Genomic DNA, 19,140 nt, shown 5'->3' on the forward strand with positions numbered 1-19,140 from the left:
AGGATGTAGATACTGAGTTGGTTATGTTGATGACAGCATGCACCTTTCCCAGCCTTTTGCACTGGCAGAGTAGTGAAGGCAGGACGGCCCCTAAAACGGAGTGGAGCACAGGCTCTGTGGTAGCACTTCAGTTCCACACTGCTTAATTGCCCTGTGTGTCTCCACCTGGAAGGCAGAGCCCAGTAATAGTTGCCTCTAGTAAGGTTGTCACAAAGCTCCTGAGGCTTTTGGGTTTGTTTGTTTGGTTTTTTCCTGAGACAGGGTTTCTCTGTGGCTTTGGAGGCTGTCCTGGAACTTGAACTCATAGAGATCCTCCTGCCTCTGCCTCCCAAGTACTGGGATTAAAGGCGTGCGCCACCAACGCCCGGAGTTTTAGTAAAGATTTTTAAATGATAACTGTTATTAATGAGCATCTATAAGTGTTCTTTATTCTCTCTCGTAGTACATACACATGTGTACATTTATCTACAGGAAAGTCAGTTGATACTTGAATTTGGGTGTGTGTTTAAAGACATCTTGCTTTGTTGTATAGGCCTGCTCTAAACTCTTATGTTCCCGTCTCTTTAAGTGCTGCAATAAAAGGTAGCATGTACCACCTGAATTTGTTTTTATTATTGTTCTAGAAAATTCATACCATTTCTCAGATATCAAAGTAACAAAATAGCAGAACTGTTGGAAAAATGTCTGTTAGACCATTTGGGTGTGGCAGGGTGTGTGTGTGTGTGTGTGTGTGTGTGTGTGTGTGTGTGTGTGTGTGTGTGTGTGTGTGTGTGTGTGTGTTGGGAGGTGTGTGAAGGGTCTTTTCCAAGTCTGGGAATTAGAATGTTCTCACAGTTTTTGCAGTGACATGTGAGTTTGAGGCCAGTCTGGTCTACAAGAGCAAGTTCCAGGACAGCCTCCAAAGCCACAGAGAAACCCTGTCTCGAAAAACAAAAAAAAGAAGATAAGGCTAGAGTTGGGTGTGTGTGCTGTGAACAGTTTAGAGCACAGAAATGCAGGGAAACTTAGTTTAGGGACGTTATCTCAGTTCCTGTGTATTGGAGTTTTCATTTAAATAGACTACATTTTTAATATCGGTCTAGGTAATAAACACTTAAATTACACATGCATTCAGGTGGTTGTGAGCTGCCATGTGGGTGTAGTGACCCAAACCCAGTCTTCAGCAAGAGCAGTAAATTCTCTTAACAACTGACCTGTCTCTCCCAGCACTAAGTTTGGTTGTTTTGGAATGGGCACTTTTTGTAATTGAGAACCTTAAAGAATATAAATCTGTAGGAAAAGTTGGGACATCTTGTAGTCCCTGTCTTAATCACCGTCCTGTTGCTGTGAAGAGACATCATGGCCAAGGCAACTATTACAAGAGAAAGCATTAATTGGGGGCTTAATTGGTTGTTTATCATCACTGTGGGGATCGTGGCTGCAGGCGGGCAGGGTGCTGGTTTAGAGTAGTTTAGAGCTACATCTTGATGCCCAGCAGAGAGAGCTAGCTTGAACTCACAGAAATCCTCCTGCCTCTGCCTTTTGAGTGCTGGGATTAAAGGTGTGCGCCACCACTACCTGGCTTTAAGTATCTTGATAATAGATGTGTAGTTGGTTGATTTTTTTTCTCTTTACTCTTTTGGGGATCCACCACCCAGCTCCTAAATACATCACACACAGAGGCTTATAAATTCTTAGGAATGCCTGGCCTTAGCTTGATTTATTTCTAGCCAGCTTTTCTTAAATTATCCCATCTACCTTTTGCCTATGGGCTTTTTCCTTTTCTTACTTCTGTAATCTTTAACATGTGGATGGATGGATGGATGGATGGATGGATGGATGGATGGATGGATGGATGGATGGATGGATGGATGGCCCCTAGTGTCCTCTTGTCCTTGTTCCCTTGCTCCATGAGCCCCCCCAACATTTCTCCTATTTGTTCTCTCTGCCTTCCAGCCCTGCCTATCTCTTCTCCTGCCTTGCTATTGGCCATTCAGTTCTTTATTAGATCAATCAGGTGTTTTAGACAGTCAAACTTACACAGCTTCACAAAGAAGAACAAATGCAAAATAAAAGAATACAACACATTTTTACATCGTTAAACAAGTGTTCTACAACATAAACAAATGTAACACAACTTAATATAGTATTTCATATTCTTTAATCCCAGCACTTGGGAGGCAGAGGCAGGTGGATTTCTGTGAGTTCGAGGCCAGCCTGGTCTACAGAGTTCCAGAACAGGCTTCAAAACTACACAGAGAAACTAAACAACTAAAAAAGCTCCACAACATAAATGGAATTTTATACTTGACACAAATTCAGAAAGAGGACAGTAGATTCTGAGTTGAATATGAATGACTAAAATTCTACACATTTTTATATGGCTGTTTTCATTATACCATCTATTGTATTTGTTGCTGTATCTTCTGAGATGTGCGCGTGTGTACACCTGTAGCTGGAGCTACCGGTGGTTGTGAGCCACCATGTATTTTCTAGAAACTAAACCTGATCTTCTGAAAAAGAAAAAACAGCAAGTGCTCTTCACCACTGAGCTGTCTCTCGAGCCTCTTTTTAAAAAATTCTTTTATGCTTGAGAGCGTTGACATTGGGCAGAGCTGTTAAGACATTGATAACAAAATACTGAAATTCTGAGATTTAAATTATTTTAAATTGCTTTATTCCTAGCGATCAGAAGGAGGATTCTGTTAAGTGATAGGATTGGCAGAGTCCAATCAAGAGCAGTAAATGAGACAAACAGAATCAGGAAGTTAATGTTGCATTATGAGGAAGATGGGGAAACAGTTGTTGCCGAACTCTCCTGAAAAGTCTTGTGGTCATGGCTGCCATGCCCAGTGGGGTCTGAGGGAGAGGCATACTTAGATGAATCTTTTTTAAAATTTCAAAACAAAAAAAAATCATCTATCAGTTGTGAACTAATTCATGTTATAGAAAAGCTTTGTGATAGAATAGACTAATCATGTAAGAGGTAGCTTTTGTTTTGTCCTTGAGTTTTGTGATAAGACCTTGAACTGACCCTGTGTGTGTGATGTAACTACTAAAAGTAAAAATAATCTAGCACAGCATTTTCCTCAAGAACTTTGAGCTTAAGTTTAAACAACAAAGATAGATACATTAAAGAAAAACTGGAAAGACCAACAAAGGCCAATACAAATTGTAATGTAAACAGTTTTTAAAGTGTCTCTCCAGTTTTTGTTAAGCTCTTTTGTTTATTTCAGTTATTATTTTAGACAGTCAGTTTTAGTGTCTACTGAATAGTAGACTGAATAGGTAACTTTGCAGTTTCTTTATTGCAGGATACACAGTAGTTTTCCAGTCTTTAATGATTCTTTGGATATTTGTGGGGAAGGAGGAGGGAGAAGGAAGGTTGTAGAAGGGTTATAGTTGTACATGATTTTATATATTTTGTGGCAGAAATAAATGTTGATTTTTAAAATTACAACATCTATGTTTACACATGCAGTGGATTCCACATAATATGACATTAGACTGTTTTCATTCCCTCGATTGTTAATGAAATTGAATATTTTCTCACGTATTTTTGCTATTGACACGTATCTGCTGTGGTAGACTTAGGGTAGAGAGTGTTGAGTACATAAATGACAGCTTACAATGACTGCCAACCTTGAAGAAAATGCCAGTCCTCAGTGCCGTCCGTGCCTCTTCTGCTTTGCGCAGCATTCTTCCTGTGCTGCTCTCCCGTATTTGCTGCCATGTAGACTCCATTCCAGGGTAAGGGTCCATGTGGTAATATGCCAGCACTGTAACAAGTCTGAGGGACACACATGTCACAACACAGACCCAGCTAACAGCAGCACACGGAGTTCTTTTCTGCTTGCCAACCTTCGCTCTCAGGTGAAGACTGGTTGATTGTGGTGGAGGAAAGGGTTTCAGGGAGATGAGACATGGGGTGTCACAGCTTATACCCCCTGAGTTTGATAAAAAAGTTCATTCAATACTAAGATAAGTGGGGTGAGGAAGAGCCAGTCAACTATCCCAAAACTTCTTGAAAGAGTCAACTTTTAGGTGTCTTTACAGTGCCTGTTCAGACGATCCCATGGCTCAAATGATGTAGTTTACAGTAAGGTTTAAAGATTAATCAACGTTCAGACTTGAGGCTTAAATATTGAGTAGAAAGTATGAGCTGATTTACTTTCTTTCAGAATTTTCTTTGTGAATGAAATTGTAAGTTGATTTTATCTTGTTCATGGGTACAGTTTTAAGAGTGAGAGCGTGACTTGGGGATGTGACTGGAGTGCCTGCCTTGGCTACCTAAAGCTCTGGACTAGTCTCCAGCTCCTCACAAGCTAGGCTTTACCACAGGCATAGATAAGCCTGTGAATTCCAGCACTCTCAGGTTGAGGCTGCATGTTCTAGCCTTGAGTGAGCAGAGTTCATTTAGTACTGTTAGCACTCTTGTTTGAGATGTTTGTAGGAAAACTTCCCATTCTCTCTATGTAAGTTTGGCTTTATTGGTTGTATTGAAATTTTTTTGGGGGGGGGTTTCGAGACAGGGTTTCTCTGTATTGCTTTGGACGCTGTCCTGGAACTCGCTCTGTAGATCAGGCTGACCTCAAACTCAGAGAGATCTTGCCTGCCTCTGCCTCCTGAGTGCTGGGATTAGAGGTGTAAGCCACCAACACCAGGCTTGTATTGAAATTTCTTAACTCTTGAGTCAGCTGGAAAGGCAAACTAGATACCAGGGTGAGAGAATTGGTACCCACAGGAGATGTTTATTTTCTGTTACATGGTACATTGTGGTTGGAGTTTTGGTTCTGAGTTTGCCTGCATGGGCATTAACTTTTTCCCACATTAACCAGAATGCTTAGCCCGAGCCCTTTTCCTCATCTACAAAGTAAGTTCACAATTGTCTCAACATTAATTGGTGGCTAGCTGACATGTAGTATGCAAGGTGTTTAGAATAACGTTTGGCCCCGAAAGTATCAGCTGGTATTATCACTAATGGAGGAATTTAGTAGCAGCTCCCTGGATTCAAACAGACAAGTTGTGTAATTCACTAGCCCGCCGACCGCTCTAAGCAGAATGAGCTCTGCACGTTGTTATCATCCCAGTCTCAGTTAACCAAGCATGAGTCAGTCGGATAGGTAATAGACTTCATTGGCTTTAAAAATAAGACCTCCCTGTGTACACTGAAGATGATTTAAACAGCACAGTAAGTAGTTCGTTTACTAACATCTGGTCATTTGTCCTTTGGGAGGAATAATCTTTTAAGTATATTTAAAAAGCAAAACAAAAAGTCATTTGAGGAACTAGAAATAAATGCAAGAGGATAGTTGAGAAGCAGCTTCATTAATCAATATAGTGGCAGTTCTAATTTCCTATGAGAGATGATGGGTAAGATGATTTGGAATGGAGAGTTAAAATACTGGAGATAGAAGAAGCCGCAAATGTTTACAAAATTTGACTTAGCTGATAGTGAATAAGAAATGTTATTCTGTTGAACTTGTAGAAGGAAATAAGTGGTTATCAGGTATTGTAGCGGGAAGGGGCAGGAATATCAGTCAGAAGGTGAAGAGTTGCAGTTACACAGGTTCTCTGTTATGCAGCGTTGTGACTATAGTTGACAAAAATGTCTCAAAACTCAAAATTGCTAAACCAGTAGTAAGTGTTAAATATGTTCTTACCATGGAGAGGAAGTACGTCAGGTGATTATTTATTGGGGGGGTATTTTGTGGCAGGGTTTTATTACATAGTCCTGGCTGTCTTAGTGACCATGGCAGATCTTATAAAGGAAAACATTTAATTGGAGTGGCGGCTCACTTACAGTTCAGAGGTCCAGTCCTTATCTTGGCGGGACATGGAGGCACGCAGGCAGACATGGTGCTGGAAAGGTAACTGAGAGTTCATGTCTTCTGCAGGCCACAGGAAGTGGTCTGAGATACCAGGCATGGCTTTAGCATGTATGAGATGCCAAAGCCTGCCTCCACAGTAACACATTTCCTCCAATAAGGCCATACCTACTCCAACAAAGCCACACTTCCTAATAGTACCACTCCCTGTGACCTTATGGGAACCAATTACATTTAAACTAACCACACTGGCTGATCTAGAACTTGCTATATAGACCAAGTTGTTCTTGAACCTGGAGTTATTGTCCTCCTACCTTCTGAATGGTGAGATTATGGGGATGTGCCACCATGCTCAACCAATTAGCCTATTTTGATCTTTCCATAATGTATACATATACAAATTATGTAATTATTCTTTGTCTATTAAAATAATTTGAAAAGAATTTTTTCTTTGTGATATATAAAAAGAAAACTAGTTTTTTAAATTTTACATGTTTTGCTTGAATGTATGCGTGTGTGTACCACAAGTGTTCTTATACGAAGCCATCTCTCTAGTTCTAGAAATACTTATTTTTTATGATAAATATTTAAGACTTGTGGATTTACTTGGAATTATTGTTTAAACATTGTTTAAGCAGTATGTATGGACTATTACAGTAAAGTATAGATACTTAGGATAAATTATGAAGTCATGATATAGTCTGTACATTACATTTATTGTGTATTGGAACAGCTGCATAACACTTGCACTGTATGCCTGTAGAGGGCCAAAGACAACTCATAGGCATTGGTTCTCTTCTCCCTGATGGGTTGCTTCTCAGAGTTGAACTCAGGTTGCCAGGCTCGGAGTAAACACTCTTTATCTACCAAGCTATCTTACCAGCCCCATTATGTTTAATAGTAGCTACTACTGGTTGTGGTCTGGAAACTTTACTATTCAAGCTATATTGTTTAATTTTTTCATTATCTGTTATTTCAAATAATGGAATGCAGCTACTTTATATGCATTATAACTGTCAAAACTATTTTATATTTAAATATTATATGGGGATCTGGGCGTGGTGGTATTCCCAGTACATAGGAGGCAAAGGCAGGAGAATCTCCGAATTTGAGGACAGTCAGAACTACAAAGAGAGACCCTGCCTCAATAAATGGATGGATGTGTGTATTGTTTGTATGGCATAGTCAGTTGCAAATTTGTTTTGATTTGGATGTGTATATGTAAATGTTTGTTTGCTTTTTCCAGAGTTTAAGATTTAATTGATAATTTTTTTTTAATTTTTATTTCTTATTGCAGAACTATACGAATAAATGGGTCCAGTAATTGGAATGACTCCAGATAAGAGAGCTGAGACCCCGGGAGCTGAGAAGGTTGCAGGACTAAGTCAGATTTACAAAATGGGAAGCTTGCCTGAAGTTGGGGATGCTGCAAGGCCAAAGGCCACCCTGGTGGGCAGTGACTCAGCAGATGATGAACTAACGAATTTGAACTGGCTTCATGAAAGCAGTAATCTTCTGACAAACTTCAGGCTTGGAAGTGAAGGTCTTCCCATGGTTAGTCCGCTGTATGACATAGAGGGAGATGACATGCCTGCCTTTGGACCATCCTGCTTCCAGAGCCCAGAAAAGAAGTCAGCAACTTCAAAGCCCCCATACTCCTTTAGTCTTCTCATCTATATGGCTATTGAACACTCTCCCAATAAATGTTTGCCTGTGAAAGAAATTTATAGCTGGATTCTGGACCGCTTCCCATACTTTGCCACCGCACCCACCGGCTGGAAGAATTCTGTTCGGCATAATCTGTCCCTGAATAAATGTTTTCAGAAAGTGGAAAGGAGCCATGGCAAGGTCAGTGTTTATAAACATTGCTCTGTGTGGTGGGGGATTAGAGCAGGTCCTTAAGATGCTGGGTAACCAGGGGAGCAAAGCCAAGTCAGATTAGTTTGAGACTAATTATGTTCATCATTTGCTTTACTTTATGATGCTTTAAAATTCCTTAGTGTTGAGGGAAACTTACTAGAGTTACATTCTGTCTGCCCTTGTCACCTGGATTATTCTTCCTGATGTTCCTTCCTCACCCTGACCAGGTTAGGCAAGCATTCCAGTGCACTGTATCTCCAGACCACATAAAGTGTTTCTTTCTATTTTGAGGGTGTGTGTTGTGTGTCTCATTTAAAAAGAAAGAGGATTGTATCTACTTCTATCTATCAGTCATCTATTTTGGTTGTTTTTGAGTCAGGCTTTCTCTCTGTAACAGCCCTGGCTGTCCTGGAACTCACTGGGTAGACCAGACTGACCTCAGACTTATGGAGATTCACCTGCCTCTGCCTCCCAAGTGCTGGGGTAAAAGGTGTGTGTTACCACCACCGGGAAGATTTTATTTATTTTTAATTGTGCAGGTGCTTCTGGGTTTGCATATGAGTACAGTATCACAATAGGATGTTGAATTCTCTAGAGCTAATGTGGGTGCTAGGAACTGAACTTGGGTTCTCTATAAGGGGCAATGCGTGCTTTTAACCACAGACCCATCTCTCTAGTCCTATGGAGTGGATTCCCACACTGAAGAATGTGACAGGAATTCTTTTTAGGTTGCCTTTTCTCTGTACTTTTTAAATGTGCTTTAACAATATGTTTCCTGTAGATACAGAAGGTATATAAAGGCTTGTGTATGGGTTAGAAATGGAGGCAGGCAGGGCGGAAAGGAACAATGCATGTAAAGGCTGGTGAGCCCATCATAATGAGTTACTTAGGGTTCAGTTCTGAGGTCCAAACTGGGTTATAATCATTTGTGACACGTGCATTGTTGTCCAACACATGTCTGGACTCCCTTAGTACCTAGTACTGCACGTGGATACAGTTCCATAAAGACAGGTTTGCACAGTCTAGTACCTGTCTGAGTCTGCTGACTTGTTTCGACGTTGTGTTGTAAGGTAAGAATAGCTTTAGGAATTTCATTTTTCTTGATTTATAGACTACATAATACTGTGTTCATACTTGCCTGGATTGGTTTTTCTTTACCGTTAACTTCTTAAACATTTTTTAAAAGTTTTCACTGTCATCTTTCTTGGTCAGTGTTTCCTTGGGTCATGTCATCCATTTTCATTTCCAGGGCTTCACTTAGTATCTAGATGCTAATGACTCTCAAGTTGGTCTCCTAAAAGCCAGACCTCATTTGCAGCTAACTGTTTAATCTAGAGTTATGTCTGATAAAGTTTATATGAGTTGGACTTTATCTCCTTCTAGGATCCAAGAGTCTAAGCTTGATGTTTGTTCTTTATGATGCCTAGTTACTTGAATATAAAATTTCAAAGGAGTTTATGTGTTATCCTGATAAACTCTTATTTCATAACCAGGATAATGAGACTCAGATAGGTAAAGTTATTGGACTATGGCCTGCAGAAACCAGGGTTAGAATATAGGAAATAAAATACTTATAAATTCTCAAGGATCCTAGTTTACATCTTCATCTCTCATCAATTAAAATGTACGTGTGTGTGTATATACACTTCACATATATATCTATATGTGTGTATAGAAATGGTGAGAATAGCTTTAGAAATTTGTTTTTCCTGGATTTGCATAATATATAATATCATGTTGATACTTGCCTGGATTTGTTCTTTTTACTATTAACTTTTTTTGGGAGGGGGCATTAAATACCAGGATTCTGTGTAGCAGTAGCTGTCCTTACAACTCATATAGATCCACCCGCTTCTGGCACCCAAGTGATGGGATTAAGGGCACCACCACACCACTGCCTGGCAACCATTAACTTTTACTCTTTTTTTCATTTTTGTCTTACTAGTGTAGCATTTTGGGTAATCTCATATGTATTGTGGTCTTTATCTTATCCCATCTGTAGTGTTTTCCTATTCTCTATGGAGAAACCACTTCCTCAAAGCTTTGTGGTATAGCTCTGCTCTGGGCTTCTGTGACCTTTTGTTGTTTGTTGTTTCTGTATACATACTGAAGGGACCAACTTCTCAGCACAAAGGAGATTTGCCCCAGAGGACAAAGGGCAGGGATTAAAAGACAAAGACAGGTGATAGAGGATTGAGGAGAAGAGGAAGAGAATGAGGCTGGGGTATTTGTCCTGGAGGGACAGACTGCTCTGGACAGAGGGGAGACAGACATGGCCCATAGGAAAATGACAGCTTATGAAGTTAAAAAGGGGAACCCGGTGTTAGGATGAGGTGTTTCATTTTAATATGTGAGGGGCTCTGGCCAGCCTGAGCATGGCAAACATGGCTCTGGCAGGCCTTGTGCTGCTCCCGTTCCCTTTGCCTTGCTAAACCTATAGACTATATTCCTAAAGCTAACCTTACTTGGCCTCTTCCTCCTCCGGAGACTGACTACCAAGGTCCATCTAGCAAAGTACTGAAGTCGCACAATCAAAAGCCCCCCTTTCAGCTGGGAGGTGGTGGTGCACACCTTTAATCCCAGCACTCGGGAGGCAGAGGCAGGCGGATCTCTGTGAGTTCGAGACCAGCCTGGACTACCAAGCGAGTTTCCAGGACAGCCTCCAAAGCCACAGAGAAACCCTGTCTTGGGAAAAAAAAAAAAAAACCATGACCAAGACAGTTTACAGGAGAAAGTGTATCGAGGGGTTTACAGTTGCAGAGGGTGATTCCATAACCACCTTAGTAGGGAATGACAGTGGACAGAGAGCTGTGACGCTGAAGTCATAGCTGAGAGCTTGCATCTTGAGACACAAGCATGAGGCAGAGAGGGAGCTGAGAATGGCATGAGCCTTTGAAACTTCAAAACACCCCCCAGTGACACATTTCTTCCAACAGACTACAATTCCTAATCCTTCCTGAAAAAATTCACCACTGGGAACCATGTATTTAAAGATAGGAGCTTGTTGTGAAAGCTATTCTCTTTCAGATCATCACAATGGCATGGAAGTCATTAAAGATTTCATTTTATTTTTTTCAACTTTTGAAGCAATGTTTCAAAATTTAAATTTAAATCATGGTTGGCCTTGAACTCACTATGTAGACCAGACTGGCCTGGAACTCAGAGATCTGCCTGCCTCTGCCTCCTGGGTGTGCCATCACTGCCCAGACTGTTTTGTTTTATGCGTATGTCAATAAATGTGTGTGTGTGTGCACTATGTACATGTAGGAGTGTGCAGAGGCCAGAGGGCATTAAATACTTGGAACTGGAGTTAAAGTGGTTCTAAGCCACCATGCAGGTGCTGGGAAGTGAACTGAGTTCCTCTGCAAGAGCAGCCAGTGCTCTTAACCTCTGCACCAACTCTCCAGGCCCAGGCTTGAATTCTTGCTATTGATCTGCCTGCCTGTTTCATTAAATGCAGTGTTTCAGGTCTGTACTGGCACACTTGCTAATCTGAGCAATTACAGTGTTCAGAGAAAGAAGTAAGGAGGTGAGTGGTAGAGAATGGGAAAGAATATTGTGTTAAGTTTAGGTAGAATTTGAGAAAACGAATCACCTGTCCATGAAAAAAATAAGGTAGAAATTGTAACACTGGAGCAAAAATTGGCCAGCTGTCACAAGTAAGGATAAGAGAGAAGAAGCTATGAGTACAGATACCACCGAAGTCCAACTTGGTGAACCACTGATTTTATTTGAATGTTTGAGGGGTTCTAACAGGAGTCAAAATGAGTCAAAGACAGCTGCATCACCAAAGCCCATCCCAGCACAGGTGACAGCTCACAACGCTGGGAGCATGGAGCATACTGCCCCAGCCTGCAGGCCGCTCAGCAGGTCAGAGAATGTGCTTTCCAGGTAGCTCAGTTGGTCTCTGCTTCTTCCAGACATGGGGCTTTGGAACTCTTCTTGGCTAAGGAGAGTGACTCAGAATTCTTTGTTTGCCCTGTATGTTTCATGGGCTTCCTGAAGCTGTTTGGAGTTGTTTACTTTCTGCTTGAGCTTCCCTGCAGGATGGAGTGTTTGAACCCCAGAGGAACTTTTCCCTTGTTTCGGGAACACTAGTAGAACTCTGTGCTTAATAGTTTGAGATTTAAGCCAGGCCTCAGTGGCCCACACCTTTAATCTCAGCACTCAGGAGGCAGAGGCAGGCGGATCTTTGTGAGTTCGAGGCTCACCTGGTCTACAGAGCGAGTTCCAGGACAACCTCCAAAGCTACAGAGAAAAACAAACAACAACAAAAAAATAGTTTGAGATTTAGGGGGATTGTTAATCCGGGGCCAGAGGAAAAGCACTATGGCTTTGTTCCCTTGAGCAGACCTTACTGTATGTAGCTCAGGCTGGCCTCCAGTGGGGCTTGATTGAAATGCTGCTAAGGTGTTCCTGCCGCACCTCTCAAGAGATAGAATTAGCTTTACCACCTCACCTCAGTGGACTTTCGTTTTGTTTGAATTTATGAAATTTTTTTTGAGTCATTGTCTCAGCTTGTTTTGGATTGGGTCCCTGAGTGAATGTCATCTAGAGATGGCAATTCTCCCTGCAGAAGGCAAGGTCTATACTCTGTCCCTTTGTATGCTCTATAGCCCTTCAAAAAAAGTCAGATCTAAAGGGAGAAGTCTTTTTCTCCTCCAGGTCTGGGGACCAAACTCACGGCCATTGCACATGGTTGACAAACATCTCACTGAGTCACACTCTCAGTCAACACCCAGTCTTACATTTCTCTGAATTTTTATTAAATATGTGAGTGTTATGACTGAGATTTTAGTCTGTAAACATAGAATTAAATTTTGTCTAGTTTTAATGTTTTGTCATTTGGTAATTCTACAGATACATGAAGAGATTAGACAAGAAGAAGAACTCTTAAAATGTATAAGGCAAGAACATAACATTTTCGAAGTAGTAATATTGTATCTTCTCTGAATTTATTAAGACTTTTATTAAGATAAATCTTTGCAATTTAGCCCCTTAATACATTCCTTTCTACAAAACCTTCAGTCGGTTTTTCTGCCATTCTTAGTTTTAAAATTCATGATAGTAAATGAGAGAATATGTATTTTCTGTTTTCCAGTCAGTGTTCAGGCACTTTTTCTCTTATAGGCAATTTTCATTTTAGAGCAGTATTTCTAAAACTTATCATTTGTGCTTCATCAATTAAGCAAATTGTAAGTGGCATTTAGTTCATCTTTCTTCAGAATCTAAACTATAGATAAGCAAGTTGATGGTTTCTTGTTCCTGGTAGCTCCTGAACAGACCAGCGGAAGGAAGTGCTGCCATGGCAACCTAAGCCAGGAAACAGTACTGAAACTGCAAGTCCTCAGCTTTTACAATTTGCTGTTTCAAGGAAATAGCTTTTTCTCCTGTGATGAAAAACAATTTTCAGACTTCCTGCTATAGAATTTGAAAACAAGTCTTGAAACAGTAGGAGCTATCCCTGGAATGCCAAGGTAGAACTTGGGTAGTTATTGGCAGAACTGTTCTGGCCAGTGTATGAAAAATTACTTGTATGTGTATATGAAACCTAATTGGAACAAAAGATGTGTGTGTTGACAGTTTTATTTCCCAATTGTCAAAACACATCTATCATTTGTGTGGTTTTTATCACTTAATCTAAAAATACATTTGTAAATCTTAACATTTCTTGGGAAAACTTGTCAGTTACTTGGGTTTTTTAGTTATTTTTGTTTTTGAGACAGGGTGAGTGCACGTGTGTGTGTGTGTGTGTGTGTGTGTGTGTGTGTGTGTGTGTGTGTGTTATACAGTGCATGCTGGGGCAGAATTCACTATGTAGACAAAACTGGCCTCGAACTTAAGACAGTCCTCCTGCCTCTGCCTCCCAAGTACTTAGATCATACCACACTGGCCCTAATGCTTACTATTCTTTCTGTGGTGCCTTACCACTGAATTCCAGAGAGATGTCTCCCCTGATATCTCTGCCCAGTCCTCCCTATGTGACTGTGTAAGAGACATGCTTGATTTTCCTTTTTCTGCATGTCTCACCAGTTGCCAACATGTTCAAAATTATTCTGTTCTTAGTGGGTGGACTTTTTTTAAAATTACTTATTATGTGTGCGAGTGTGTATTATTCCTGTGTGACATCAACAGAGGTCAAAAAGGGTGGCATACCCCCTGAACTGTGTTATATGTGGTTATGAGCCTCAAACTTGGTCTTCTGCAAGTGCAGTAGAGTGCACTATTAACTGCTGAACCGTCTCTCCAAACCCGGGTCTTAGTTCCAAACTTGTGGAACAATATTTTTTCATTATGCCACTTTATAAAAATGAAACCGTATTCAAAGATAAAAGATCTCAATAATGGACTAATATTGTGTGACAAAGAATCTAGGAAATGGAAGCAATGTGGAGATAATTACATTAAACAAGATTTTATACCAGGAAGGAGCATGAGAAAAGGAAATAGTAAATTATAAAAAGCCTAGGATCGTTGAGATGGCTTAGAAGGAAAAGGCACTTCCTGCCGAGTCTGGAGGACCTGACTCTGAGTTCTGAGATCTATTCAGTACAAGGAGAGGACCGATTCCTTTTTCCTTCAACCTGTCCCACGCCACGGGGTGGGGGGTGGGGTGGGTGTAAATAAACTTAAGTGTTATATGCTATATAAACCTGGGTATAAATAAGTTTGAACCTCTCTCCCCTTGTGGTTAGACAAGTTTTCTGTGTTTCCCGGTGCTGCAGTCAGTCATGTATAGCAGACTCACTTCCACTTTGGGGGGATTGGGGAAGCAGGTGTGGGTTTTGCAGCAGGCACTGTAGCCCTGTGCTGCTCCAGCCTTCACTTCAGCCTGTGGGGGGGAGGGGCGAGGTGTTCCCCATATACTCACTCAGAGCAGTCTGACAGATTGTGATACATAAAAGTTCCAAGCTATTATTCTTGTACTTCCCTCCCCCAGGTTAATGGAAAAGGGTCCTTATGGTGTGTTGATCCAGAATATAAGCCCAACCTTATGCAGGCCTTGAAGAAGCAACCTTTTTCCTCTCCACAAAGGTAAGGACCCTCTGTGTGATTTAGATATATTGTCTGTAAGATGGAGAAAACAAAGTTGTAGTACCTTGTTTTATTTGTGTGTTTATTTAATTTCGTAGAGAAGCATTGACAGCTTTCTTTAACCAAAGGTATTTTCCTCTTGGTTAAGTTTTTTGGTTTTTCAAGACAGGGTTTCCTCTGTATTGTTTTGGAGGCTGTCCTGGAACTGGCTCTGTAGACCAGTCTGGCCTCGAACTCACAGAGATCTGACTGCCTCTGCCTCCTGAGTGCTGGGATTGAAGGTGTGTGCCACCAACACCCGGCTTAATTTCTCTTTTTCTAGAAAATAAAATGTTGTGAGATATTTGATTACACTGTGTAAAGCTAGGTCACTGTGATTGGTTTAATAAAAAACTAAATGATGAATAGCTAGGCAGGACACTAAGAGCTTTGTAAAGAAGAAAGGGGAATCACCAGCCAGATGCCTCTGAGGAACATGCAGGAGGAGAGGTGACAGCCACGAGCCATGTGGTAGAACATAAATTAACAGAAATGAGTTAATTTAGGTTATAAGATCTAATTAGAAACAAGCCTAAGCTATCGACTGAGCTTTCATAATTAACAAGAAGTCTCCGTGTTGTTATTTGGGAGCTGGCTGCTGCAACAAGAGAAAGACTCATTATACCTGGTGCCCACCAAGGGGCACTGGATGTACCCAATATATGTTCCAGTATAATAAAAACTTAGGAGTCAGAAATTGAGATAAAGATCTGGTAAATCAAAGGACATCAGAGAGTAGATTGACTGACCCTCCAGAAATCCCCTAGAAATCCTTCTTCCCTCTTCCTGTTCTTTCCAGCAGATCTCCGAAAGCTTCTAAGAACTCTGTGGCTAATCTCAGTCAGCCAGTTGCTGACTCTGTCCTTTGATTCAGGGTGGCTTTATTGGCACAGTGGAATGGCTGTATGAATAATTATCCCACAGCAATAAGATGCTGGATGGTTGAATATAAATTCTCAGAAATAAAGTCAGTACAGTATAAATAAGCTAAATAAATTATATAACTTGAGTTGCAAAAGTACTAACTCATTTTAATTGTTTGCATGCTAATAATGACTTATACAATAAATTAAATGCATATTAAATTAAAATATAATGATTCACAGTTTGTAATGATACCATTTTTGATACACCGTTTAAGGTTTCTTTTTCTATTTGTTATGTTTTGCTTTGTTTCATCTTGGTGAGATGTGTCTCTTTCTGACTTAGTTATTGTTCTATTGCTATGAAGAGACACCTTGACCAAGGCAGCTCTTGTCAAAGAAAACATTTAATTTGGGAATTGCTTATACTTTCTGAGGGTTAATACATTATCATCATGGCAGGAAGTATTGCACTGGAGTCGTAGCTGAGATCTTTATGCCCTCATCCACGGGCAGCAGACACAGAAAAAGACTGGGCCTGGAATGGGCTTTTGAACATTAAAGCCCACTCCTAGTGACACTCCTCCTTTCAACAAGCCCCCTAAGGGGGCCAAAAACCACCACACACCCAGGCCAGCCTGAAGCTCATTGCAACCCTGTCTAACTGTCCCAGATTCAGAAGTCACTTGCATTGAACCACCATGCTTGCCTGCCCTTCTGTATTTTAAGTTGATAAACTCTTTGAAAACACTATTTGAAAGTTAAATTCAAGATTAAAATTGTAAATGTTTGTCCAGTAAAATAATGCCTTGAGGTTTTATGTTGTTGTTTTCTGGAAAACATTGTCATTGTGTATTTCCTTACAGCTTCCCCTGGCTTTATGTTTCTCATTCTGTTAAATCTAGACATTAGATGATCCCTCCAAATCTGGTTTTAATTCTTTTTCCTAAGGAAACCTTAAGAATCTTAAATTTTTATTACATATATTCATTTGTGTTAGAATTTGCCTTATTAAGATAAATTTAAGGGTAGTCTTTGATGCTTACTTTGTTTTTCAAAAAGTCTGAAAGGAAATGAGAAAAAATAAAATCTCACTGCAAAAAATTCAGAATTTCCCATTGTAGTTCATTTGAATTCTTGACTCATTATTATATGAATGTAGTTAATGACCAGGAGAGTAAGGCTGAAATGTCAGTAGTATTGTCCTTTTTGGACATTATATCAGTCATTGTAAAAGGAACCAGTAGGTAATGTATCCTTATGAGACAAAATTTTAAAAGGAATGATCGATTGCAGCCAGGTGTAGTGTTGTACCTTAATCCCAGAACTGAGGACACAGAGGGAGGCGGGGATCTGTGAGAAAGAACAAAAAAGAAAGTTGATTTCTTAGTTAATATTGGTGCTTATGAGGATGAGATACTCTACTTAAATACTAATTGAGAGATAAAGGAAATATCTGTAACATTTACTTGTGTGACTTGTTTGGCTATGCTCTTAATTAAGGATGGAGTGGGGATGGCACTGCCTTGTAAGCCCTCACAAAGCGCATTTCACTATCTTCATGCTATTCATTTACATTTGTGTGTGTCTTTAGGCTTACCATAACTTTAGGGTTAGAAGTGATTTTGCAGGTTTTTTTGGTTTTTTGGTTTTTGGTTTTTAAGAGTAAATAATAGCATGGGAGTTATCAGTTGTTGGCTTTAAAACTAATAACATGAAAACATTTTGTTTCATTTTGTTGACTCCTTCTGGCATGTTTTAATGTAACCCTCCTATAATTCATAAGTCTGGGAAAAAGAATGAAGAATATATAAAAATTGGATAGGAAATAAACTTTTAATTTCATTTTAAAAGATTTTTCCTAGTCTCACAAATATAATCCCTCCCTCCCAAAAAAGGTTGACTTCTTGTGCTTAAAAAGACCTGAAAACCCAAGTCTGTGGCATTATTATATGAAATTTTCCTTAAAATACTTATTTTGATAAATTCTTAGTGTTAAACTAATAGCTATTAGTATTTTATCAAATTTAAATAATTCTTAAATATTGTTCAAGACATTTAAAATACATTATGTGACTGGTACAAAATACTATATGAGAAATGTGATTGTTTCTGTCTTACAAGTGAAGAAATTAAGAGACAAATTATTTTTAACAATAATTATTTTAATTATCTTGACCCCTGCTCACTTTCTACTTTGGCAGCTCTTTCTAACCTGAGTGCTATTAGCAAAGACAGCAAGGTAAACTACATTTGTTAGGGTTTTGTGGTACATGCTACAGATGTGCTTGTGGCTGGGGTCTATAGAAATGGATTCTGTAAGTGTCTGTCTTCCCTCCCTTTTTTAGTGGTTCCTTACCGCCTCACTACCTGAGCTCTGTTCTCAAGCAAAGTCAAGTGCAAACTCTTAAAGGTATGTATGAAGACCGTTCTGCTGAATCATGATCTCCTCTCTAAAGAGAAAGTCATCATCTACCATTGGTGTGATTGGTGTGATGTATATGTACATTGGTGACATATATGTGTGACGTATATGTACATGTTTTTCTTTAGTGACTTGTAGGCATTTTATGTTCCTCTTCATTGCTCTGTGCGTTGTTAATTCCTCTTTTTGTGTATCCTTCCTTGAAAATCTAATTTTTTAGTAATAGCATTGGAGTTACTTTTGCCTATTATTATGTGACCCATGATAACTTTATACTTATGAAATGGAGAAAAAAAACTAACAATATTTTGAGACATGGTGTCTGCTGCATAGCAGTAGGATCCGCTACAGCAGTGACTACAATCTCTCCTTTGGTTTTGCTCATGGCCCTTTGCTAAAGAATTTTGCCATCCCTTAGATTAGGATGTAGTTCAGAGTATTTTTATAGGTTATTTCTGTCTGAAAGGCTTACTTTAGACGAAGTAACTTCACTTCTTTTAAAGGAATTTTTGTATTTTTGCCTCCTCCCCTTAATCTTTATGGCATTTTCATACTTGTGTTCTTTTTTAAATTTTTCTTCCCTTACCCATCCTATCTGCTTTTGTCCCCATCTACTTAAACCCTTCCATTCTCAGTGTTCCCCTTTTCTTCTGCTTGTTTTTTGTTTGCTTGTGTTTGTTTTTCAAGACAGAATCTCTCTATGTGGCCCTGGCTGGCCTGGAACTCATTGAGACCCAGCAGCTTCTTCTGCCTCCCCAGTGCTGGGATTTAAGGCTGTCACCATACCCTCCCTGCTCCTCCACCTTTTATGTCCATATCATGTGTTTGGTACTTTCTCCATCATTCTCTCTTACAGCCGCTGTCTCCTTCTGGGACCTTTCCGGTGTCCAGGCATCTACATACACTCTGATTTTCACACAGGTACACATAGATGAAAAATACAGGCTAAGCTCCATATATGCGGGTGAACATGCTCTGTGTCATCCTTCTCAGCCTCAGTTAATACATACAGAATACACCACTTCATCCATTTCCCTCAAGTTGCATCATTTGGTTTTCCTTCACTGCTGACTTGTATATATATGTACCACATTTTCATTGTCCATTCATC

At 39.9% G+C, this 19,140-nt stretch overlaps 1 protein-coding gene across 5 annotated transcripts in view; it reads left to right on the forward strand.

The window, feature by feature from the left end:
• Foxn2 (forkhead box N2) overlaps nt 1-19,140 on the forward strand; it is a 42,359-nt gene that overhangs the window by 11,193 nt on the left and 12,026 nt on the right. For all 5 annotated transcript variants that reach the window (XM_005077279.4, XM_021231321.2, XM_021231322.2 and 2 more), the window contains exons 2-4: nt 7,105-7,655; nt 14,608-14,702; nt 17,953-18,017. In XM_005077279.4, coding sequence (XP_005077336.1) covers nt 7,119-7,655; nt 14,608-14,702; nt 17,953-18,017 — 697 coding nt within the window. In that variant the 5' untranslated portion in view covers nt 7,105-7,118. The remainder of the gene's footprint in view (nt 1-7,104; nt 7,656-14,607; nt 14,703-17,952; nt 18,018-19,140) is intronic.

This window comes from Mesocricetus auratus, unplaced genomic scaffold (assembly GCF_017639785.1).
Source record: "Mesocricetus auratus isolate SY011 unplaced genomic scaffold, BCM_Maur_2.0 Super-Scaffold_100676, whole genome shotgun sequence".
Lineage (NCBI taxonomy): Eukaryota > Metazoa > Chordata > Mammalia > Rodentia > Cricetidae > Mesocricetus > Mesocricetus auratus.